We start from the raw sequence: 25,805 nt of genomic DNA, 5'->3' as shown, positions 1-25,805 counted from the left end.
TTTTCAGGAGCTCAGATCAGGAAGCGTCTCCGTCACACACAGGATCATTAAACATAATAATATAATATAATAATAACATTAATAATAATAAAACCAGGTGTTTCTGTCTTCTCTGGGAGGGGGCGGGGTCATTCTGTGAGCTTTGATTGACAGGCTCTGACAGCCAATCGGAGAGCAGAACAGCCGTGATGTCATTCAAACAACTTCCTTGTTCTGTTGTGGAGTCGTAACCATGGCGACGAGGTCTTTGATCGACAGCTGAGTGTCCACGGTGCCGATGATGTCACCGTGAGAATCCTGCCCTCTGATTGGCTCGTCGTCGATGATGTAACAGCCCCTCGACCAATCGTACGTCAGCGTTTCTCTTCCTCTTCCTGTTCCTCTCTTCACCTCCTTTATTCCTCTGGAGGAATAAAGGAGGTGAAGAGGAGGAAGAGGAAGAACAGGAAGAGGAAGAACAGGAGGAGGAGGAGGATAAGGAGGAGGAGGAGGAGGAAGAGGAGGATGAGGAAGAACAGGAGGAGGAAGAAGAAGAAGAGGAGGAGGAGGAAGTGGAGGAAGAGGAACAGAAGGAGGAAGAACAGGAGGAAGAGGCGGAGGAGGAGGAAGAACAGGAGGAGGAAGAGGAGTCGTGGTCTCAGTTTCAGCTCCTCATGGTAACAGGAGCACAAACACACGCTTTTGTTCTTGTGTTGTTCTGAGGACCCTTAAAATAAGTCCTCACTTTTTATTTTCTCACTTTATAAAAAAAACTTTTTTAATTTTTAATCTACTTTTAAAATAATTCCTCAAGTTTTAAAAAAAATGTCCTGATTTTCTTAATGGCATCAAAATCTTTAAAAAAAATAAAGTTCCTGTGAAAGATTTCAATATTTATGAGTTTTATTATTAAAGCTCATTTTTCTGAAAACACTTTTAGTCACATTTGATGAATCAGCATTTTATTATTGATTAATACAAAATATTTATTATTATATTAATAAAATAATGTTTTATTTAATTAATGAAAATCTAATTTTTTGTTTTTTATTCACTTCATTAAATAAGTTAATATTCAATTAATTTAATAAATTATTTCAGTAATTAAATAATTTATAATTAAATTAATTTAATCTTATTTGATGAGTGAGCTGGTTTGTTCTTGATTTATTGAGTTAATTCAATAATGTAATATTAAATGAATTAATTTATTATTAAATTAAATTATTTATGATTGGATTCAATTCTTGATAATTTAATTAAATAATGTATTATTAAATTATTTATTATTAAATGAATGAAAGAATTATTGGTTTACTGAGCTGGTTTGTTCTTAAATTAATGAATTTATTATTAAATTAAATAATTTATTCTCTGATCAGTGAGCTGGTTTGATGTTGAGCGTAGTCTCGTGAGATCTCGCGGTGTTTGCAGATGAACGAACGTGACCGCAGCCTCCTGTCGTCAGGGATTTTTTCACTTCATCAATTTTACAGCGCTGCAAGAGCACGTGCACGCGCGCGGCGTCGGGAGCGCGCAACTGCAGCAGAGAGAGAGAGAGAGAGAGAGAGAGAGAGAGAGAGGGGGAGAGAGAGAGAGAGAGAGAGAGAGGGGGAGAGAGAGAGAGAGAGAGAGAGAGAGAGAGAGAGAGAGAGAGAGAGAGAGGGGGGGGGGGGGGAGAGAGAGAGAGAGAGAGAGAGAGAGAGAGAGAGAGAGAGAGAGAGAGAGAGAGAGAGAGGGGGAGAGAGAGAGAGAGAGAGAGAGAGAGAGAGAGAGAGAGAGAGAGAGAGAGGGGGGGAGAGAGAGAGAGAGAGAGAGAGAGAGAGAGAGAGAGAGAGAGAGAGAGAGAGAGAGAGAGAGAGAGAGACTGCAGCAGAAAACACACCGATGCTCAGAAAACCTACAGCACCTGAACGCACCGGGCCGGGCGGGTTCACCTGCTGCAGGTGAGAGAGGAGGAAGAGCGAGCACGGTCCCGATCCACGGTCCCGACCCACGGTCCCGACCCACGGTCCTCCAGCGCCGTCGGACCCGGAGATATCCCGAGAACCCGCCGCGCACACACCGTGTCCCGGTCCGCGTCCCGGAGGATCCACCGGGCGGCTGCGGAGGCTCCGGCCGGACAGCAGCGCCTCTGTTCCGGCTTCGTTCCCCCGTTTTTTTCCGCCCACGGACGGAGGCGCTCGGTGCCGTCGCTCGGTGTTCAGAGAGCGGGAGGAGGAGGCGGTGCGGCCGGGGGAGGAGCGGCGGGCGCACGGAGAGGAGCGGCGGGCACACGGAGCTGCTTTCCGGGGACTGTTTGTCCCGAACCACGGTGCGGTGAGACCCGGGGAACGCACCCGCACATGGGTTAACGCACGGCGGACTGTTGTTCCCGGAGGAGCCGCTCACACCTGCCCGACCTGCGGGGGCGCACCGGAGGATGTAGCCCCCGCCTCTGCATCCCCATCCTTCAACCCACACACACACACACACACACACACACACACACACACACATACACACACACACCATGCCTGCGGGGATGAAGCCTCTGGAGAAGTTCCTGAAGAAGCAGACCACGGCTCTGACCCGGGCCGGGGGCTTTGTGGGCGGGGTGGCGGACAAGGCCAGCGGGGGCACGGGGGCGTCCCGCAGGAGGGCCAGCCTGTCCCGGGTCGTCCCGTTCTTCAGGGAGACGTCACCGGAGAGCGGCCAGGCTCGGGAGGTGTTCAGGTGAGAGGCCCGGAGGATGGAGACCCTGCAGGGCCGGAGGCACCTGTGGAGGGGCCCCGGGGCCAGCAGCAGGCGCGGGGCCCCCTGGTTCTCAGTTAAAGTGGATCCTGACTTCGCTGCGTGGTGCTTCTTTCTAAATCTACGTGTTTACGGATGTGCAGCACGCAGAGGTGTCAGGATCCAGGTGCACCTGTATCGGTCTATATCTGTGTTTTTAGGTGCATCTGTATCGGTCTATATCTGTGTTTTTAGGTGCATCTGTATCGGTCTATATCTGTGTTTTTAGGTGCATCTGTATCGGTCTATATCTGTGTTTTTAGGTGCATCTGTATCGGTCTATATCTGTGTTTTTAGGTACATCTGTATCGGTCTATATCTGTGTTTTTAGGTGCATCTGTATCGGTCTATATCTGTGTTTTTATCTGTATCGGTCTATATCTGTGTTTTTATCTGTATTGGTCTATATCTGTGTTTTTAGGTGCGTCTGTATCGGTCTATATCTGTGTTTTTAGGTGCATCTGTATCGGTCTATATCTGTGTGTTTAGGTGCATCTGTATCGGTCTATATCTGTGTTTTTAGGTGCATCTGTATCGGTCTATATCTGTGTTTTTAGGTGCATCTGTATCGGTCTATATCTGTGTTTTTAGATGCGTCTGTATCGGTCTATATCTGTGTTTTTAGGTGCATCTGTATCGGTCTATATCAGTGTTTTTATCTGTATCGGTCTATATCAGTGTTTTTATCTGTATCGGTCTATATCTGTGTTTTTAGGTGCTTCTGTATCGGTCTATATCTGTGTTTTTAGGTGCATCTGTATCGGTCTATATCTGTGTTTTTAGGTGCATCTGTATCGGCCTATATCTGTGTTTTTAGGTGCGTCTGTATCGGTCTATATCAGTGTTTTTATCTGTATCGGTCTATATCTGTGTTTTTAGGTGCATCTGTATCGGTCTATATCTGTGTTTTTAGGTGCATCTGTATCGGTCTATATCTGTGTGTTTAGGTGCATCTGTATCGGTCTATATCTGTGTTTTTAGGTGCATCTGTATCGGCCTATATCTGTGTTTTTAGGTGCGTCTGTATCGGTCTATATCTGTGTGTTTATCTGTATCGGTCTATATCTGTGTTTTTAGGTGCATCTGTATCGGTCTATATCTGTGTTTATAGGTGCATCTGTATCGGTCTATATCTGTGTTTTTAGGTGCATCTGTATCGGTCTATATCTGTGTGTTTAGGTGCATCTGTATCGGCCTATATCTGTGTTTATAGGTGCGTCTATATCGGTCTATATCTGTGTTTTTAGGTGCATCTGTATCGGTCTATATCTGTGTTTTTAGGTGCATCTGTATCGGTCTATATCTGTGTTTTTATCTGTATCGGTCTATATCTGTGTTTTTAGGTGCATCTGTATCGGCCTATATCTGTGTTTTTAGGTGCGTCTGTATCGGCCTATATCTGTGTTTTTAGGAGCATCTGTATCGGTCTATATCTGTGTTTTTAGGTGCGTCTGTATCGGTCTATATCTGTGTTTTTAGGAGCATCTGTATCGGTCTATATCTGTGTTTTTAGGAGCATCTGTATCGGTCTATATCTGTGTTTTTAGGTGCGTCTGTATCGGTCTATATCTGTGTTTTTAGGAGCATCTGTATCGGTCTATATCTGTGTTTTTAGGTGCGTCTGTATCGGTCTGTATCTGTGTTTTTAGGTGCATGTGTATCGGTCTATATCTGTGTTTTTAGGAGCATCTGTATCGGTCTATATCTGTGTTTTTAGGTGCGTCTGTATCGGTCTATATCAGTGTTTTTAGGTGCGTCTGTATCGGTCTATATCTGTGTTTTTAGGTGCATCTGTATCGGTCTATATCTGTGTTTTTAGGTGCGTCTGTATCAGTCTATATCTGTGTTTTTATCTGTATCGGTCTATATCTGTGTTTTTATCTGTATCGGTCTATATCTGTGTTTTTAGGTGCATCTGTATCGGTCTATATCTGTGTTTTTAGGTGCATCTGTATCGGTCTATATCTGTGTTTTTAGGTGCATCTGTATCGGTCTATATCTGTGTTTTTAGGTGCATCTGTATCGGTCTATATCTGTGTTTTTATCTGTATCGGTCTATATCTGTGTTTTTAGGTGCATCTGTATCGGCCTATATCTGTGTTTTTAGGTGCATCTGTATCGGCCTATATCTGTGTTTTTATCTGTATCGGCCTATATCTGTGTTTTTAGGTGCATCTGTATCGGTCTATATCTGTGTTTTTAGGTGCATCTGTATCGGTCTATATCTGTGTTTTTAGGTGCATCTGTATCGGTCTATATCTGTGTTTTTAGGTGCATCTGTATCGGCCTATATCAGTGTTTTTAGGTGCACCTGTATCTGTCTATATCTGTGTTTTTAGGTGCATCTGTATCGGTCTATATCTGTGTTTTTAGGTGCGTCTGTATCGGTCTATATCTGTGTGTTTAGGTGCGTCTGTATCGGTCTATATCTGTTTTTTTATCTGTATCGGTCTATATCTGTGTTTTTAACCTGTGACCTTTGACCACCCCCCCCCCCCCCTGCAGCCCTGACAGCGAGGACCCCCCCTCCTGGCCCTCAGCCACGGGGCCCGGTCTGGTGTCGGTGCCCAGCAGCGCCAACGGCTCCGGTTCTGGTTCTGGCTCCGGGGACGTCCGCAGTCCGTCCCTGTCCAGCGACGAGCAGAGCTCCGAGGCGAGCCTGGTCACGGAGAGCAGCGGGGGAGGGGGGGGAGGAGGAGGGGGAGGGACGCCGCTTCCTCCCGACACGCCGGACAACCTGACCCTCGCTCTGCTGGACAGCGCGGCGGGAAAACGCTCCGGACTCTGCTCAGGTGAGACGGGACGGTTCTGACCCGGGTTCTGGGGTTCTGGGGTGAGAGCGCCACGGAGAGGAACCTCCAGGAGGGACGGACGCCAAAGTGACACGTCCAGGTCATGTTTAGTTGCTGTGATTGGTTGTAGGTCATGTTTAGTTGCTGTGATTGGTTGTAGGTCACATGTTTAGTTGCTGTGATTGGTTGTAGGTCATGTTTAGTTGCTGTGATTGGTTGTAGGTCATGTTTAGTTGCTGTGATTGGTTGTAGGTCATGTTTAGTTGCTGTGATTGGTCGTAGGTCATGTTTAGTTGCTGTGATTGGTCGTAGGTCATGTTTAGTTGCTGTGATTGGTTGTAGGTCATGTTTAGTTGCTGTGATTGGTTGTAGGTCATGTTTAGTTGCTGTGATTGGTCGTAGGTCATGTTTAGTTGCTGTGATTGGTTGAAGGTCATGTTTAGTTGCTGTGATTGGTCGTAGGTCATGTTTAGTTGCTGTGATTGGTCGTAGGTCATGTTTAGTTGCTGTGATTGGTTGTTGGTCATGTTTAGTTGCTGTGATTGGTTGTTGGTCATGTTTAGTTGCTGTGATTGGTCGTAGGTCATGTTTAGTTGCTGTGATTGGTTGTTGGTCATGTTTAGTTGCTGTGATTGGTTGTAGGTCATGTTTAGTTGCTGTGATTGGTTGTTGGTCATGTTTAGTTGCTGTGATTGGTCGTAGGTCATGTTTAGTTGCTGTGATTGGTCGTAGGTCATGTTTAGTTGCTGTGATTGGTCGTAGGTCATGTTTAGTTGCTGTGATTGGTTGTTGGTCATGTTTAGTTGCTGTGATTGGTCGTAGGTCATGTTTAGTTGCTGTGATTGGTTGTTGGTCATGTTTAGTTGCTGTGATTGGTCGTTGGTCATGTTTAGTTGCTGTGATTGGTCGTAGGTCATGTTTAGTTGCTGTGATTGGTCGTAGGTCATGTTTAGTTGCTGTGATTGGTTGTAGGTCATGTTTAGTTGCTGTGATTGGTTGTAGGTCATGTTTAGTTGCTGTGATTGGTTGTAGGTCATGTTTAGTTGCTGTGATTGGTCGTAGGTCATGTTTAGTTGCTGTGATTGGTTGTTGGTCATGTTTAGTTGCTGTGATTGGTCGTAGGTCATGTTTAGTTGCTGTGATTGGTTGTAGGTCATGTTTAGTTGCTGTGATTGGTTGTAGGTCATGTTTAGTTGCTGTGATTGGTCGTAGGTCATGTTTAGTTGCTGTGATTGGTTGTAGGTCATGTTTAGTTGCTGTGATTGGTCGTAGGTCATGTTTAGTTGCTGTGATTGGTTGTAGGTCATGTTTAGTTGCTGTGATTGGTTGTAGGTCATGTTTAGTTGCTGTGATTGGTTGTTGATCATGTTTAGTTGCTGTGATTGGTCGTAGGTCATGTTTAGTTGCTGTGATTGGTTGTTGGTCATGTTTAGTTGCTGTGATTGGTCGTAGGTCATGTTTAGTTGCTGTGATTGGTTGTAGGTCATGTTTAGTTGCTGTGATTGGTTGTAGGTCATGTTTAGTTGCTGTGATTGGTTGTAGGTCATGTTTAGTTGCTGTGATTGGTTGTTGGTCATGTTTAGTTGCTGTGATTGGTCGTTGGTCATGTGTAGTTGCTGTGATTGGTTGTAGGTCATGTTTAGTTGCTGTGATTGGTCGTAGGTCATGTTTAGTTGCTGTGATTGGTCGTAGGTCATGTTTAGTTGCTGTGATTGGTTGTTGGTCATGTTTAGTTGCTGTGATTGGTCGTAGGTCATGTTTAGTTGCTGTGATTGGTTGTAGGTCATGTTTAGTTGCTGTGATTGGTTGTAGGTCATGTTTAGTTGCTGTGATTGGTCGTTGGTCATGTTTAGTTGCTGTGATTGGTTGTTGGTCATGTTTAGTTGCTGTGATTGGTCGTAGGTCATGTTTAGTTGCTGTGATTGGTTGTTGGTCATGTTTAGTTGCTGTGATTGGTTGTTGGTCATGTTTAGTTGCTGTGATTGGTTGTAGGTCATGTTTAGTTGCTGTGATTGGTTGTAGGTCATGTTTAGTTGCTGTGATTGGTTGTAGGTCATGTTTAGTTGCTGTGATTGGTTGTTGGTCATGTTTAGTTGCTGTGATTGGTTGTAGGTCATGTTTAGTTGATGTGATTGGTTGTAGGTCATGTTTAGTTGCTGTGATTGGTCGTTGGTCATGTTTAGTTGCTGTGATTGGTCGTAGGTCATGTTTAGTTGCTGTGATTGGTTGTAGGTCATGTTTAGTTGCTGTGATTGGTCGTAGGTCATGTTTAGTTGCTGTGATTGGTTGTAGGTCATGTTTAGTTGCTGTGATTGGTTGTTGGTCATGTTTAGTTGATGTGATTGGTTGTAGGTCATGTTTAGTTGCTGTGATTGGTCGTTGGTCATGTTTAGTTGCTGTGATTGGTTGTAGGTCATGTTTAGTTGCTGTGATTGGTTGTTGGTCATGTTTAGTTGCTGTGATTGGTTGTAGGTCATGTTTAGTTGCTGTGATTGGTCGTTGGTCATGTTTAGTTGCTGTGATTGGTTGTAGGTCATGTTTAGTTGCTGTGATTGGTTGTTGGTCATGTTTAGTTGATGTGATTGGTTGTAGGTCATGTTTAGTTGCTGTGATTGGTTGTAGGTCATGTTTAGTTGCTGTGATTGGTTGTAGGTCATGTTTAGTTGCTGTGATTGGTTGTTGGTCATGTTTAGTTGCTGTGATTGGTTGTAGGTCATGTTTAGTTGATGTGATTGGTTGTAGGTCATGTTTAGTTGCTGTGATTGGTCGTTGGTCATGTTTAGTTGCTGTGATTGGTCGTAGGTCATGTTTTAGTTGCTGTGATTGGTCGTTGGTCATGTTTAGTTGCTGTGATTGGTTGTAGGTCATGTTTAGTTGCTGTGATTGGTCGTAGGTCATGTTTAGTTGCTGTGATTGGTTGTAGGTCATGTTTAGTTGCTGTGATTGGTCGTAGGTCATGTTTAGTTGATGTGATTGGTTGTAGGTCATGTTTAGTTGCTGTGATTGGTCGTAGGTCATGTTTAGTTGCTGTGATTGGTCGTTGGTCATGTTTAGTTGCTGTGATTGGTCGTAGGTCATGTTTAGTTGCTGTGATTGGTTGTAGGTCATGTTTAGTTGCTGTGATTGGTCGTAGGTCATGTTTAGTTGCTGTGATTGGTCGTAGGTCATGTTTAGTTGCTGTGATTGGTCGTAGGTCATGTTTAGTTGTTGTGATTGGTTGTAGGTCATGTTTAGTTGCTGTGATTGGTCGTAGGTCATGTTTAGTTGCTGTGATTGGTCGTAGGTCACGTTTAGTTGCTGTGATTGGTTGTAGGTCATGTTTAGTTGCTGTGATTGGTCGTAGGTCATGTTTAGTTGTTGTGATTGGTCGTAGGTCATGTTTAGTTGTTGTGATTGGTCGTAGGTCATGTTTAGTTGCTGTGATTGGTTGTTGGTCATGTTTAGTTGCTGTGATTGGTCGTAGGTCATGTTTTCGTTGCTGTGATTGGTCGTAGGTCATGTTTAGTTGCTGTGATTGGTTGTAGGTCATGTTTAGTTGCTGTGATTGGTCGTAGGTCATGTTTAGTTGCTGTGATTGGTTGTAGGTCATGTTTAGTTGCTGTGATTGGTTGTAGGTCATGTTTAGTTGCTGTGATTGGTTGTAGGTCATGTTTAGTTGCTGTGATTGGTTGTAGGTCATGTTTAGTTGCTGTGATTGGTTGTAGGTCATGTTTAGTTGCTGTGATTGGTTGTTGGTCATGTTTAGTTGCTGTGATTGGTCGTAGGTCATGTTTAGTTGCTGTGATTGGTTGTAGGTCATGTTTAGTTGCTGTGATTGGTTGTAGGTCATGTTTAGTTGCTGTGATTGGTCGTTGGTCATGTTTAGTTGCTGTGATTGGTCGTAGGTCATGTTTAGTTGCTGTGATTGGTTGTAGGTCATGTTTAGTTGCTGTGATTGGTCGTAGGTCATGTTTAGTTGCTGTGATTGGTCGTAGGTCATGTTTAGTTGCTGTGATTGGTTGTTGGTCATGTTTAGTTGCTGTGATTGGTTGTTGGTCATGTTTAGTTGCTGTGATTGGTTGTAGGTCATGTTTAGTTGCTGTGATTGGTCGTAGGTCATGTTTAGTTGCTGTGATTGGTCGTAGGTCATGTTTAGTTGCTGTGATTGGTTGTTGGTCATGTTTAGTTGCTGTGATTGGTTGTAGGTCATGTTTAGTTGCTGTGATTGGTTGTAGGTCATGTTTAGTTGCTGTGATTGGTTGTAGGTCATGTTTAGTTGCTGTGATTGGTCGTAGGTCATGTTTAGTTGCTGTGATTGGTCGTAGGTCATGTTTAGTTGCTGTGATTGGTCGTAGGTCATGTTTAGTTGCTGTGATTGGTTGTTGGTCATGTTTAGTTGCTGTGATTGGTCGTAGGTCATGTTTAGTTGCTGTGATTGGTCGTAGGTCATGTTTAGTTGCTGTGATTGGTCGTAGGTCATGTTTAGTTGCTGTGATTGGTCGTAGGTCATGTTTAGTTGCTGTGATTGGTCGTAGGTCATGTTTAGTGGAGCAGGTGATGTCCACATGTGCACCTGCAGGGAACAGCTGAGAGCGTAACCGTGCTCGTGTAGAGAGGAGCCTGAGCTCTGAGGCGTCACTGATGCTGAGGAGAGTCATGAGCCGCAGCCTCCTCCACACACACACAAACACACACACACACACACACACACACACACACACACACACACACACACGTGCTCAGAGCCGGAGACGTGTGGCGTGCGAAGGAAAAGGGCCGCCGGGGTAGAAAGAAGCGACGGGAGCGACGTCTGAGCTCGTCACATTCAGCCTGTGCAGCCTCAGATAAAGAGTCTCTCTGCAGCGTGTGTGTGTGTGTGTGTGTGTGTGTCTCTGTGTGTGTGTGTGTGTGTGTGTGTGTGTGTGTGTGTGTGTGGTTACATAACGTCCTCTTTCAGAAACGCAGCCTGCTTATTACAGCTGAAGTGGGTGTGCATGCATGCGTGGACGTATGTGTTCCTGCAGGAATGTGTGTGTGTGTGTGTGTGTGTGTGTGTGTGTGTGTGTGTGTGTGTGTGTGTGTGTGTGTGTGTGTGTGTGTGTGTGTGTGTGTGTGTGTGTGTGTGTGTGTGTGTGTGTGTGTGTGTGTGTGTGTGTGTGTGTGTGTGTGTGTGTGTGTGTGTGTGTGTGTGTGTGTGTGTGTGTGTGTGTGTGTGTGTGTGTGTGTGTGGGTGCAGCCTGTGTGCGGCTGCAGGGTGTGTTTGTTCCGTTGGTGTTTTCTCCGTCAGTGACCTGCAGCTTCCTGTTTTTTCCTGTTTCTTCCTGTTTATCGAGTGAAACAGTGAAACTGAACGTGATTGGTCGGTTTCCCGTTTGGTTCTGATCCAGGATCAGAATCTGCTCCGGTACGTTTGAAACTGTCGGCATCAGCGAGTGCTGGAGTCCAGGCGCCGCGTATTTAGGATTCTGTTCACTGGTTAGCTGCGTTAGCTGCTTTAGCTCTGACACGTTCTTCTTCATCTTCAATAATCAGTTCAATTATTCTGATATTTATTTATTTATTTGTTTAGTTGTTGTTGTTGTTGTTGTTGTTGTTGTTGTTGTTGATGTTGTTGTTGTTGTTGCACTTGTGTTTGAAATGTTGTGTTTCAGAATAAACGGTGTCCATCTGCTGTTTTCATTCATGTTTAATAAAGAGTTCAAACACATTCAGACACAATGAAGCTCAGATAACAACAATAACAACAATCATCATAATCATAACAATAATAAACCGTACGTTTGTTAAAAACAGTGCAACACAAACAATAACAAACAACAACAGTGTGAATCAGAGGAACGGGAAAAGGCAGAACTCAGACGAGACGACGTAAATGTTCGTACGACACGAAGAACCTCTGTGATCAAGGAGCTAACGTTAGCTAGCTTAGCTTTCACTGAGCTAATGTTAGCCAGCTTAGCTTTCACTGAGCTAATGTTAGCAAGGAGCTAACGTTTGCCACCTTTGCATTCAATGAGCTAATGTTAGCAAGGAGCTAGCGTTAGCCACCTTCTTTAAGTTGTTTTCCTGCAGCTCTTCTGTAAAGTTCAGTGGGACGGTGTGTGTGTGTGTGTGTGTGTGTGTGTGTGTGTGTGTGTGTGTGTGTGTGTGTGTGTGTGTGTGTGTGTGTGTGTGTGTGTGTGTGTGTGTGTGTGTGTGTGTGTGTGTGTGTGTGTGTGTGTGTGTGTGTGTGTGTGTGTGTGTGTGTGTGTGTGTGTGTGTGTGTGTGTGTGTGTGTGTGTGTGTGTGTGTGTGTGTGTGTGTGTGTGTGTGTGTGTGTGTGTGTGTGTGTGTGTGTGTGTGCAGGTAAAACCTGACAGGTGAGAATCTTCATTGACGTCAAACCTGAACACAAAGAAAAACGTTTAAATTCCAACGGCACATTTAATTACCTGGAAACTTCCTGTTTGTAACCTGGAGACTTCCTGTTTGGGCCTGGAGACTTCCTGTTTGTGTCTCGAGACTACCTGGAGACTTCCTGTCTGTGCCTGGAGACTTCCTGTTTGTAACCTGAGACTTCCTGTTTGTGTCTGGAGACTTCCTGTTTGTGCCTGAAGACTAACTGGAGACTTCCTGTCTGTGCCTGGAGACTTCCTGTCTGTACCTGGAGACTTCCTGTCTGTGCCTGAAGACTAACTGGAGACTTCCTGTTTGGGCCTGGAGACGACCTGGAGACTTCCTGTCTGTGCCTGGAGACTTCCTGTTTGGGCCTCGAGACTACCTGGAGACTTCCTGTTTGTGCCTGGAGACTTCCTGTTTGTGTATAGAGACTACCTGGAGACTTCCTGTCTGTGCCTGGAGACTTCCTGTTTGGGCCTGGAGACGACCTGGAGACTTCCTGTCTGTGCCTGGAGACTTCCTGTTTGGGCCTCGAGACTACCTGGAGACTTCCTGTTTGTGCCTGGAGACTTCCTGTTTGTGTATAGAGACTACCTGGAGACTTCCTGTCTGTGCCTGGAGACTTCCTGTTTGTGTCTAGAGACTACCTGGAGACTTCCTGTTTGTGTCTGGAGACTTCCTGTCTGTGCCTGGAGACTTCCTGTCTGTGCCTGGAGACTTCCTGTTTGTGCCTGGAGACTACCTGGAGACTTCCTGTTTGTGTCTAGAGACTACCTGGAGACTTCCTGTTTGTGTCTGGAGACTTCCTGTCTGTGCCTGGAGACTTCCTGTCTGTGCCTGGAGACTTCCTGTTTGTGCCTTGAGACTACCTGGAGACTTCCTGTTGTACCTGGAGACTTCCTGTCTGTCCCTGGAGACTACCTTGAGACTTCCTGTCTGTACCTGGAGACTTCCTGTCTGTGCCTGGAGACTACCTGGAGACTTCCTGTCTGTGCCTGGAGACTTCCTGTTTTGGCCTGGAGACTACCTGGAGACTTCCTGTCTGTACCTGGAGACTTCCTGTCTGTGCCTGGAGACTACCTTGAGACTTCCTGTGTGTGCCTGGAGACTTCCTGTTTCTACCTGGAGACTTCCTGTTTGTGCCTGAAGACTTCCTGTTTGTGCCTGGAGACTTCCTGTTTGTGCCTGGAGACTTCCTGTTTGTGCGTGAAGACCAACTGGAGACTTCCTGTTTGTGCCTGGAGACTTCCTGTTTGTGCCTGGAGACTACCTTGAGACTTCCTGTGTGTGCCTGGAGACTTCCTGTTTCTACCTGGAGACTTCCTGTTTGTGCCTGAAGACTTCCTGTTTGTGCCTGGAGACTTCCTGTTTGTGCCTGGAGACTTCCTGTTTGTGCGTGAAGACCAACTGGAGACTTCCTGTTTGTGCCTGGAGACTTCCTGTTTGTACCTGGAGACTTCCTGTTTGTGCCTGGAGACTTCCTGTTTGTACCTGGAGACTTCCTGTTTGTGCCTGGAGACTTCCTGTTTGTGCCTGGAGACTTCCTGTTTGTGCCTGGAGACTTCCTGTTTGTGCCTGGAGACTTCCTGTTTGTGCCTGGAGACTACCTGGAGACTTCCTGTTTGTGTCTAGAGACTACCTGGAGACTTCCTGTCTGTGCCTGGAGACTTCCTGTCTGTGCCTGGAGACTTCCTGTTTTGGCCTGGAGACTTCCTGTTTGTGCCTGGAGACTACCTTGAGACTTCCTGTGTGTGCCTGGAGACTTCCTGTTTGTGCCTGGAGACTTCCTGTCTGTGCCTGGAGACTTCCTGTTTGGGCCTGGAGACTTCCTGTTTGTGCCTGGAGACTTCCTGTTTAGAAGAGTAAATGTCTCTTTAATCGCGTCAAAGTCGTGTTTTGGTCCAAAGAACGTTTACGTAGACGCCGTTCCTGTGTGTGTGTGTGTGTGTGTGTGTGTGTGTGTGTGTGTGTGTGTGTGTGTGTGTGTGTGTGTGTGTGTGTGTGTGTGTGTGTGTGTGTGTGTGTGTGTGTGTGTGTGTGTGTGTGTGTGTGTGTGTGTGTGTGTGTGTGTGTGTGTGTGTGTGTGTGTGTGTGTGTGAGAGTGAGAGTGTGTGTGAGTGTGTGTGTGTGAGTGTGTGTGTGAGTGTGTGTATCTGTGTGTATCTGTGTGTGTGTGTGAGTGTGTGTGTCTGTGTGTGTGTGTGTGTGTGTCTGTGTGTGTGTGTGTGTGTGTGTGTGTGTGTGTGTGTGTGTGTGTGTCTGTGTGTGTGAGTGTGTGAGTGTGTGTGTGTGTATCTGTGTGTATCTGTGTGTGTGTGTGTGTGTGTGTGAGTCTGTGTGTGTGTGTGTGTGTCTGTGTGTGTCTGTGTGTGTCTGTGTGTGTGTGTGAGTGTGTGTGTCTGTGTGTGTGTGAATGTGTGAGTGTGTGTGTCTGTGTGTGTGTGTGTGTGTGTGTGTGAGTGTGTGTGTGTGTGTGAATGTGTGAGTGTGTGTGTGTCTGTGTGTGAGAGTGTGTGTGAGTGTGTGTGTGTCTGTGTGTGTGTGTGTGTGTGGTGTTATGTAAGAGGTTTGTTCCTCTTTTATCAAACTGTCGTCTTCCTGTTTTACCTGCGAGGCAGCTGCTCACACACACACACACACACAGACACACACACACACACACACACACACACACACACACACACACACACACACACACACAGGCGTGTCCAGCAGGTGTGTGTTCGTGCAGAACATAAATAAAGTTTCCACTGAAGAAACAAAGAAAAAAAAGTTCATTTACACGAAAACAATATTTAAAAAACACAGAAATAAACAAATAAAAACATAATAAAATAAATAAAAACATAAAACATAATAAATAAATAAACATATGATATAAATAAATGTGTAAACACAAAATAAAAGTCCCCTGAAATTAAAACATCAATAAATAAATAAATGTTTAATTATGAAGTGAAATAAACAAATAACCACAAAAAAATGTGTCAAAGTTTATCAGAGGAAGAAGAAGAAGACGCTGCCCACTCGTTCACCTTCCTCCTCCTCCTCCTCTTCCTCTCCTCTTCCTCTTCTCTTCCTCTTCTCCTCTTCCTCCTCTCTCTTCCTCCTCCTCCTCTTCTTCCTCCTCCTCCTCTTCCTCCTCCTCCTCCTCCCCTCTTCCTCTCCTCCTCCTCCTCCTCTTCTTCCTCTTCCTCCTCCTCCTCCTCTTCCTCCTCTCCTCTTCCTCCTCCTCTTCCTCTCTCTCTCCTCCTCCTCTCCTCTTCCTCTCTCTCTCCTCCTCTCCTCCTCTTCCTCCTCCTCCTCCTCCTCCTCCTCCTCTTCCTCCTCCTCCTCCTCTTCCTCCTCCTCCTCCTCTTCTTCCTCCTCCTCCTCCTCCTCCTCTTCCTCCTCCTCTCTCCTCCTCCTCTTCCTCCTCTTCCCCTCCTCCTCTTCCTCCTCCTCCTCTCCCTCTTCTCTGTCTCCTCCTCCTCCTCTTCCTCCTCTTCCTGTTTTTATTTGTGTCACACGGACGAGCAGAAAGATGAGATTCTGCTCGTCCCGTGTGACACAACCTAAAAACAGGAAGAGCGAGGAAGAGGAGCGAGGAGGAGACAGAGAAGAGGGAGAGGAGGAGGAGAGAGAGAGAGGAGGAGGAAGAGGAGGAAGAGGAGGAGGAGGAAGAGAGAGAGAGAGGGAGTTCAGTTCAGTTTCATATTTATATTTTTAATGGTTTGTTTTGTTTTTATAGTTTTGTTTCTTAGTGTTTGACTTCAGGGCACCCTCCCACTGTGCCTCCGTCACAGGTTAGAGCGCCCTCCCACTGTGCCTCCGTCCCGTGCCCCGTGCTTTAGGGTACTTGCCCCCCCCCCCCCCCCCCCCCTTTACTAAAGCCCACCTCTCCCAAACGGGCCGTGGACGGCAAGCGTGCCGCTCCTAGACGTGGTACGGTTGCACTCACACTGGTCAAAGGAACCAGACTTTAGCCGTGACACGTGCTGGGGCACGGCACGGAGGCACAGTGGGAGGGGGCTCTAACCTGTGACGGAGGCACAGTGGGAGGGGGCACAGGACGGAGGCACAGTGGGAGGGCGCCCTAAATGTTTTGTTTTTGTCGTGATCTTCAGAATTTAGATCACAGAGAATCACGAGCGTTAGATTTTATTATTTTATGGAATAAATAAATATAAGGATCAGATCATGAACAGACCGATGTGATCAGGACTGAAACAGGAGCAGGAACACACACACACGCACACACACACTCTCACACACGCACACACACACACACACACACACACACACACACACACACACACACACACACACACACACACACACACACACACACACACACACACACACACACACACGATGTTCATTCCTCTCTTCACTGTTTCTTCACTTCATCCTCTCACTGACGGCAACGTGGTGTCTCTATGGTAACGGCCTGCAGAGAGGCGGACCCTGGCAGGACACGCCCACTGCAGCATGCATCTCACACACACACACACACACTCACACTCACACACACACACTCACACTTACACTCACACTCACACTCACACACACTCACACACACACTCACACACACACACACACACACACACACACACACACACACACACACGGCAGTATATTTTAGTAAATGTGACCACAGCTTTGGAGTCGTGCTGCTTCAGCGTCTTAAATTACAGACGTTCACTGCAGCGAGTGTGTGTGTGTGTCTGTGAGTGTGTGTCATAAAAAGATGCAAAATGACTAAAAATAGATGCAAAACCAGCACAAATAGATGCAAAATGACTAAAAATAGATGCAAAACCACCACAAATAGATGCAAAATGACTAAAAATAGATGCAAAACCACCACAAAAAGATGCAAAATGACTAAAAATAGATGCAAAACTACCACAAAAAGATGCAAAATGACTAAAAATAGATGCAAAACCACCACAAAAAGATGCAAAATGACTAAAAATAGATGCAAAACTACCACAAAAAGATGCAAAATGACTAAAAATAGATGCAAAACCACCACAAAAAGATGCAAAATGACTAAAAATAGATGCAAAACCAGCACAAAAAGATGCAAAATGAGCAGCAGAGTCTCACTCTTGCTCATATTCAAACGTGCGTCACGATCATTTCCATAGATTTGTGTTTGTCTCTGTTCCAGGTGACGTTCAGGTACAGTCTGTAAAAACTAACCTCTGTGTGTGTGTGTGTGTGTGTGTCTGTGTCTGTGTGTGTGTCTGTGTGTGTGTGTGTGTCTGTGTGTGTCTGTGTGTGTTTCTGTGTGTCTGTGTGTGTGTGTGTGTGTTTCTGTGTGTCTGTGTCTGTGTGTGTGTGTGTGTGTGTGTGTGTGTGTGTGTTTCTGTGTGTCTGTGTGTGTGTGTGTGTGTGTGTGTGTGTGTGTGTGTGTGTGTGTGTGTGTCTCCACAGAAACCCTTCTGGATGACTTCATGTTGACACATCCCATCTTCTTGGCGGCCGACAGGTTCCAGCAGGTTCTGCTGCAGCAGTATCCTTCAGTGTGTGTGTGTGTGTGTGTGTGTGTGTGTGTGTGTGTGTGTGTGTGTGTGTGTGTGTGTGTGTGTGTGTGTGTGTGTGTCTGTGTGTGTGTGGCGTTCAGGGTCCTCCCCAGTTCCCTCCTTGACTCCCACGCTCCTCAGGTTCAGTGTGGAGGCGCCGGGCGATGGCGATGGCGAGGCGGCGCTGGATGCGGCGGCGGAGAGGAAGCAGGCGGTGCTGAGCGTGGCGTTCCGATACCTGGACACGTACAGGGAGCTGCTGCAGGAGGAGGGCGAGCGCAGCAACAGCTTCCCCAAGGAGCTGTACCTGCGCGGCGTCCAGGAGCTGAGCCGCCACCCGGAGCTGGTGGAGGACGTCCTGAAGCTGCAGCGCTGGACCGAGATCCTGCACTGCCCGTGAGCCATTCTGCATCTGTCTGTGCTGCTTTTGCATCTATTTTTAGTCATTTTGCATCTTTTGTGCTGGTTTTGCATCTTTTTGTGCTGGTTTTGCATCTTTTTGTGCTGGTTTTGCATCTTTTTGTGCTGGTTTTGCATCTTTTTGTGCTGGTTTTGCATCTATTTTTAGTCATTTTGCATCTTTTTGTGGTGGTTTTGCATCTTTTTGTGCTGGTTTTGCATCTTTTTTTACTCATTTTGCATCTTTTGTGCTGGTTTTGCATCTTTTTGTGCTGGTTTTGCATCTTTTTGTGCTGGTTTTGCATCTATTTTTAGTCATTTTGCATCTTTTTGTGGTGGTTTTGCATCTATTTTTAGTCATTTTGCATCTTTTTGTGCTGGTTTTGCATCTATTTTTAGTCATTTTGCATTTTTTTGTGGTGGTTTTGCATCTATTTTTAGTCATTTTGCATCTTTTGTGCTGGTTTTGCATCTTTTTGTGCTGGTTTTGCATCTTTTTGTGCTGGTTTTGCATCTTTTTGTGCTGGTTTTGCATCTTTTTGTGCTGGTTTTGCATCTATTTTTAGTCATTTTGCATCTTTTTGTGGTGGTTTTGCATCTTTTTGTGCTGGTTTTGCATCTTTTTTTACTCATTTTGCATCTTTTGTGCTGGTTTTGCATCTTTTTGTGCTGGTTTTGCATCTTTTTGTGCTGGTTTTGCATCTATTTTTAGTCATTTTGCATCTTTTTGTGGTGGTTTTGCATCTATTTTTAGTCATTTTGCATCTTTTTGTGCTGGTTTTGCATCTATTTTTAGTCATTTTGCATTTTTTTGTGGTGGTTTTGCATCTATTTTTACTCATTTTGCATCTTTTTGTGGTGGTTTTGCATCTATTTTTACTCATTTTGCATTTTTTTTAGATGATAATTCAATGTGTGTGTGTGTGTGTGTGTGTGTGTGTGTGTGTGTGTGTGTGTGTGTGTGTGTGTGTGTGTGTGTGTGTGTGTGTGTAGCTCTGAGGAGGAGAAGGAAAGCAGGAAGAAGCAGGTTCGTCCTCTGTTCAGACACTTCAGACGCATCGACGCCTGTCTGCAGCCCAGAGAGGCGTTCAGGGGCTCCGACGAGAGTACGACACCCACACACACACACACACACACACACACACACACACACACACACACACACACACACACACACACACCTGTAGTCTGGATAAATCACACACTGACACTCAGGATGTAGCTTAGCACAAACACCACTGCAAGTCAACCTAAAGCTAACTGTAAGCTAACAGAACTGTTCAGCTAATGCTAAACTAACCGATAAGCTAACTGTAAGCTAACAGCACCTAGCTGCTGAGTCTGATAGCGACCTCTCTCTGGGCGGCGCCTCAGTCTTCTGCAGGGTCTACACTCCGGATCATTCCTACGTCACCATCAGGAGCCGCCTGTCCTGCCGGGTCGGGGAGATTCTGGCGCTGGTCCGAGAGAAACTCCAGTACAGCGAAGACCAACCGGTCCTCCCGGGAAACCTGGTCCTGGTGGCGGTGACGTCAGCGGGAGGTCAGGACACAAACGCACACGCGGCTTAAACGGCTGAATGTGTGTGATTATTGTTCATGAGCGTGGAAACAAAGAGCGGGGGCTTGACTGTTGTTGTTGTTGACGTGTGTTCAGAGAAAGCGGCGTTCCGTCCCAGTGATGAGGCCGTCTTCACCACGCTGGGCGTCAACACGCACCTGTTCGCCTGTGAGCCCGCCGAGCTCGACTCGCTGGTGAGCAACGCATTCATCTGCTGCTTCTGCTGCTTTTTCACTCCGCGGAACTATTTGAACTCAGTAAAGCTCCGTTAGAACCTGGTGCTTTCTTTGGTCCCACCTCAGGAGAGGCACTGAGGGCGCCCTCTCACTGTGCCTCCGTCACAGGTTAGAGCGCCCTCCCACTGCGCCTCCGTCACAGGTTAGAGCGCCCTCCCACTGTGCCTCCGTCACAGGTTAGAGCGCCCTCCCACTGTGCCTCCGTCCCGTGCCCCGTGCTTTAGGGTCCTTGTCCCCCCCTCCAGGCCCGTTTGTACTCACACTACCTGGGCCTCGGAGAATGCTTCTTGCTGCCTATACGTCATCACGCCGTAACACGTCACACGCATTGATGACGTCATGGCGATGCGTGGCTTTGTTTCCAGATCTTTCCGTAGACCTCGGAGTTTTTGTGCGTCTTGTCGACTGTTTTTGAATCTTTTCATCGACCAAATCTGCAGTAAACACTCCACCTCCGCATCACACCAACGTGAACCTTTCACCGCCATTGTTTGAAATGTCCGCGCATGGTCCCTCCTTCTTTTTTCTACGTCCCAACAGGCGCACAGGAAATGACCTCAGAACCGCCGTAGGCCTCGTGCTCGTACACGTGCGCACGCTCGTGCTCGTACACGTGCAAACGTGCTTTACTAAAGCACACCTCTCCCAAACGGGCCGTGGACGGCAAGCGTGCCACTCCTAGACGTGGTACGGTTGCACTCACACTGGTCAAAGGAACCAGACTTTAGCCGTGACACGTGCTGGGGCACGGGACGGAGGCACAGTGGGAGGGCGCCCTAAGTTCGCTGAGCTGACGCTAGAAGGGTGGAATCAAAATGCTAACCTGAAGTTTGCGATGTCCCTGGAGATGGAAGGCGAAGTTAAACACGACGGACACTGTTTGTTCAGAAAGTGACGTGACCCGCCCACAGAACGGCGCCGTACGAGCGAGGAAGTGCGGACGTTCCTCTGGTCGTTGCCGAGTGTTGCGTCACAGATGATGTCACAGCAGGTTAACGCGGCGTCTCTACGGCCTCCACCAAGGCGACGCTCTACTGTGCCGTGTAAATCTGATGATGTCACTTCCTGCCCCCTCAGCTTCCTCTTCCTGAGGAGATCCACTGGACGCCCGGCGACAGCAAACTCCACGACATGTCAGCGGAGGAGGTGGCCAATCAGCTGGTGGCGTTCGACTGGGAGCTCTTCAGCTGCGTGCACGAGGTCAGTGAGGCGGCTTCTGTCGCCGACGGCAACGTCCGGATTTCTCTTGTTGTTGTTCAAAGTGCTGAAAAGACGTTTCTGTGTGACTCCATAAGTTTCGTTCTTCTTCGTTGGTGTGTCTTGCAGGTGGAGTTTGTGTGTTACGTGTTCCACGGCGAGCAGTCTCGCTGGCGCCCCCTGAACCTGGAGCTGGTCCTGCAGCGCTGCAGCGAGGTGCAGCACTGGGTCGCCACGGAGATCCTGCAGTGTCAGTCGCTGCCCAAGAGGGTCCAGCTGCTCCGCAAGTTCATCAAGATCGCCGCGCTGTGAGTTCACGTCACCGCAAACAACCGTTAAGGTAGAAATCCAGGAGAGATGCTAACAGGAGGATGTGGCTAACAGTGATTAGCTCGGGGCAGCACGGTGAAGGCATTCAAAGGTCTTTTTTAACCACTAATGCTGCTGAAAATAACAGCAAACCTCTGCAGCAGCAGGAGAAGAGTCCCTACACACAATAGGTCAGTCTTCAGTAACGACGCTGCTGCTGCTTCCTGTGGTCTTTAGCGTTAGCAAAGACAGTCACTTCTAGCTTTGATCGTTAGCCTCTGGATCCATGTATAAATCGGTGTCGTCTGCATACGGGGAGATATCTTTAAATCTGAAGGGGCCCGAAGACGGAGCCGTGGGGAACGCCACATCAGATTTGCACTGATACGACAAAGTAGTTCCCCGTCCTTCAAACAGGGTTCAAACCGGTGTAGCGGGGCCAGAGGGTCGGTCTTTAATACACTCTTTAATTAACTCTGGCTTCACTAACTACGCTGATGACGCTTTGTTGTGTGTGTAGGGACTCTTCTCATGTGTGTGTGTGTGTGTGTGTGTGTGTGTGTGTGTGTGTGTGTGTGTGTGTGTGTGTGTGTGTGTGTGTGTGTGTGTGTGTGTGTGTGTGTGTGTGTGTGTGTGTGTGTGTGTGTGTGTGTGTGTGTGTGTGTGTGTGTGTGTGTGTGTGTGTGTGTGTACTCTTCTCATGCTGCTGCAGAGGTTTGCTGTTATTTTCAGCAGCATTAGTGGTTAAAAAAGACCTTTGAATGCCTTCACCGTGCTGCCCCGAGCTAACCACTGTTAGCCATGTCCTGCTGTTAGCATCTCTCCTGGATCTCTACCATAATAGTTGTTATTGATGGTTAATTGATGGTTAAGTGCAGACAGAGACCCTGACCCCCCTGACCCCCTGACCCCTCCCCTGTCGTGTTGCAGCTGTAAGCAGCAGCAGGACCTGCTCTCCTTCCTCGCCGTGGTCCTGGGTCTGGACAACCCGGCCGTCAGCAGACTGCGCCTCACCTGGGAGGTAGGCGCCGCTCACGCCGCTCACGCCGTCAGGCTCACACTGTGATGCTTTGTGTTTTCCTCTGAGGCTCATGTGATTGGACGTGTGTTCAGGGTCTCCCCGGGAAGTTCAGGAAGCAGTTCCAGCAGTTTGAGAGCGTCGCGGTGAGTAAGACTTCAGTGAAGCCGCCTTCTCACCGCAACATGGCTAACACTAGTGCTAACGCTGGAGCTTAGGCTAGTGCTAACGCTAGTGCTTACGCTGGAGCTAAAGCTAGTGCTAATGCTAAAGCTAGTGCTAAAGCTAGTGCTAACGCTGGAGCTAATGTTAGAGCTAAGGCTAGAGCTAAGGCTATTGCTAACGCTAGTAATAACGTTAGAGCTAAAGCTAGTGCTAATGCTAAAGCTAGTGCTAACGCTGGAGCTAGTGCTAATGCTGGAGCTAGTGCTAAAGCTAGAGCTACTGCTAAAGCTAGTGTTAATGCTGGAGCTAGTGCTAATGCTGGAGCTAGTGCTAAAGCTAGAGCTAGTGCTAAAGCTAGTGTTAATGCTGGAGCTAGTGGTAATGCTGGAGCTAGTGCTAAAGCTAGAGCTAGTGCTAAAGCTAGTGTTAATGCTGGAGCTAGTGGTAATGCTGGAGCTAGTGCTAAAGCTAGAGCTAGTGCTAAAGCTAGTGTTAATGCTGGAGCTAGTGGTAATGCTGGAGCTAGTGCTAAAGCTAGAGCTAGTGCTAAAGCTAGTGTTAATGCTGGAGCTAGTGCTAAAGCTAGTGCTAAGTTATTGTTTGTTTGTGTTTTTGTTTATTAATAAAAACTAAAACTCAATAAATTAAAACATTGAAAAAAATTAATAATCAACAAAATAAAAGAAAAAATAAAGAAATGAGACCGACTCTAAACTTTATTTTGAAAGTTTGTTTAAAATAAAACTGAAAAAGTTAAATTTAGTTTTTTTTCTTTCTCTTAATTCATAATTTTGAGGCTTTTATTTTGAATTCTTCGTCTTTTAGTTCCTGTGTTGTTTTATTAAATATATATTTATAATATTAAATATCATATATTATAAATATATGTATGAATATATATATTATATATGATATTTATAATATTAAATATATGTAAAGTGCTTAAACTGCGTTAAAGTGTCGGATCTCTTCCAGGATCCGTCCCGGAACCACAAATCCTACAGAGACCTGATCACCGGCCTGAGACCTCCACTGATCCCCTTCACCCCTCTGCTGCTCAAAGGTGAGTCCGGACCAGGACCAGGACCAGGACCAGGGACAGGACCAGGGACAGGACCAGGACCAGGGACAGGACCAGAACCAGAACCAGGGACAGAACCAGGACCAGGGACAGGACCAGAACCAGGACCAGGGACAGGACCAGGGACAGGACCAGAACCAGGACCAGGGACAGGACCAGGGACAGGACCAGAACCAGGACCAGGACCAGAACCAGGGACAGGACCAGGACCAGAACCAGGACCAGGGACAGGACCAGGGACAGGGACAGGACCAGAACCAGGACCAGGACCAGGACCAGAACCAGGACCTGGACCAGGGACAGGACCAGAACCAGGGACAGGACCAGGGACAGGGACAGAACCAGGGACAGGGACAGGACCAGGGACAGGACCAGAACCAGAACCAGGGACAGGACCAGGACCAGGGACAGAACCAGGGACAGGACCAGGGACAGAACCAGAACCAGGGACAGGACCAGGGACCGGACCAGGGACAGGACCAGGGACAGGACCAGGGACAGGACCAGAACCAGAACTAGGGACAGGACCAGGGACAGGACCAGGACCAGAACCAGAACTAGGGACAGGACCAGGGACAGGACCAGAACCAGGGACAGGGACAGGGACAGAACCAGGGACAGGACCAGGGACAGGACCAGGGACAGAACCACGGACAGGACCAGGGACAGGACCAGAACCAGGGACAGGACCACGGACAGGACCAGGACCAGAACTAGGGACAGGACCAGGGACAGGACCAGGGACAGGACCAGGACCAGAACCAGAACTAGGGACAGGACCAGGGACAGGACCAGAACCAGGGACAGGGACAGAACCAGGGACAGGACCAGGGACAGGACCAGGACCAGGGACAGGACCAGGGACAGGACCAGGGACAGGACCAGAACCAGGACCAGGGACAGGACCAGGACCAGGGACAGGACCAGGGACAGGACCAGGGACAGGACCAGAACCAGGACCAGGGACAGGACCAGGGACAGGACCAGGACCAGGGACAGGACCAGAACCAGGATCAGAACCAGAACTAGGGACAGGACCAGGGACAGGACCAGGGACAGAACCAGGACCAGGGACAGGACCCAGGGACAGGGATCAGGGACCAGAACCAGGAACAGGACCAGGGACAGGGACAGAACCAGGGACAGAACCAGGGACAGAACCAGGGATAGAACCAGGGACAGGACCAGGGACAGGACCAGGGACAGGACCAGGAGCAGGGACAGGACCAGGACCAGGGACAGAACCAGGGACAGGACCAGAACCAGGAACAGGACCAGGGACAGAACCAGGACCAGGGACAGGACCAGGGACAGGAACCAGGGACAGGACCAGGGACAGGACCAGGGACAGGACCAGGGATAGGACCAGGACCAGGGACAGGACCAGGGACAGAACCAGGGACAGGACCTGGGACAGGACCAGGGACAGGACCAGGGACAGGAACCAGGGACAGAACCAGGACCAGGGACAGGACCAGGGACAGGACCTGGGACAGGACCAGGGACAGGACCAGGGACAGGACCAGGGACAGGACCTGGGACAGGACCAGGGACAGGACCAGGGACAGGACCAGGGACAGGAACCAGGGACAGGACCAGGGACAGGACCAGGAACCAGGGACAGGACAAGGGACAGGAACCAGGGACAGGACCAGGGACAGGACCAGGAACCAGGGACAGGACCAGGGACAGGACCAGGGACAGAACCAGGACCAGGGACAGGACCAGGGACAGGACCAGGGACAGGACCAGGGACAGGACCAGGGACAGAAGTAGAACCAGGGACAGAACCAGGGACAGAACCAGGGACAGAAGTAGAACCAGGGACGGGACCAGGGACAGGACCTGGGACAGAACCATGACCAGGGACAGGACCAGGGACAGAACCAGGGACAGGACCAGCGACAGGACCTGGGACAGAACCATGACCAGGGACAGGACCAGGGACAGGACCAGCGACAGGACCTGGGACAGAACCATGACCAGGGACAGGACCAGGGACAGGACCAGGACCAGGGACAGGACCAGGGACAGGACCAGGGACAGGACCAGGGACAGAACCAGGACCAGGGACAGAACCAGGGACAGGACCAGGGACAGAACCAGAACCAGGGACAGGACCAGGGACAGGACCAGAACCAGGGACAGGACCAGGACCAGGACCAGGACAGGACCAGGGACAGAACCAGGGACAGGACCAGGACAGGACCAGGGACAGAACCAGGGACAGGACCAGGGACAGGACCAGGGACAGAAGTAGAACCAGGGACAGGACCAGGGACAGAACCATGACCAGGGACAGGACCAGGGACAGGACCAGGACCAGGGACAGGACCAGGACAGGACCAGGGACAGAACCAGGGACAGGACCAGGGACAGGACCAGGGACAGAAGTAGAACCAGGGACAGGACCAGGGACAGAACCATGAC

General features: G+C 48.1%; 1 protein-coding gene across 1 annotated transcript in view; it reads left to right on the top strand.

Moving 5' to 3' along the window:
- Positions 1–1,855: 1,855 nt before the first annotated feature.
- rapgefl1 (Rap guanine nucleotide exchange factor (GEF)-like 1) overlaps positions 1,856–25,805 on the top strand; it is a gene marked incomplete at its 3' end in the record, with an annotated part of 24,771 nt that continues 821 nt past the window's right edge. Inside the window, exons 1-12 of the mRNA XM_083931185.1 lie at positions 1,856–2,694; positions 5,257–5,543; positions 17,322–17,400; positions 17,552–17,806; positions 18,803–18,915; positions 19,184–19,351; positions 19,466–19,563; positions 20,683–20,805; positions 20,932–21,110; positions 22,042–22,132; positions 22,225–22,275; positions 23,270–23,357. Coding sequence (XP_083787311.1) covers positions 2,492–2,694; positions 5,257–5,543; positions 17,322–17,400; positions 17,552–17,806; positions 18,803–18,915; positions 19,184–19,351; positions 19,466–19,563; positions 20,683–20,805; positions 20,932–21,110; positions 22,042–22,132; positions 22,225–22,275; positions 23,270–23,357 — 1,735 coding nt within the window. The 5' untranslated portion in view covers positions 1,856–2,491. The remainder of the gene's footprint in view (positions 2,695–5,256; positions 5,544–17,321; positions 17,401–17,551; positions 17,807–18,802; positions 18,916–19,183; positions 19,352–19,465; positions 19,564–20,682; positions 20,806–20,931; positions 21,111–22,041; positions 22,133–22,224; positions 22,276–23,269; positions 23,358–25,805) is intronic.

The sequence above is a fragment of the Echiichthys vipera genome (genome assembly GCF_963691815.1).
Source record: "Echiichthys vipera genome assembly, chromosome: 17".
In the NCBI taxonomy this organism is placed as follows: Eukaryota; Metazoa; Chordata; class Actinopteri; order Perciformes; family Trachinidae; genus Echiichthys; species Echiichthys vipera.
The sequence above is the reverse complement of the archived record's forward strand: the minus strand, read 5'-3'. Positions and strand labels throughout refer to the sequence as shown.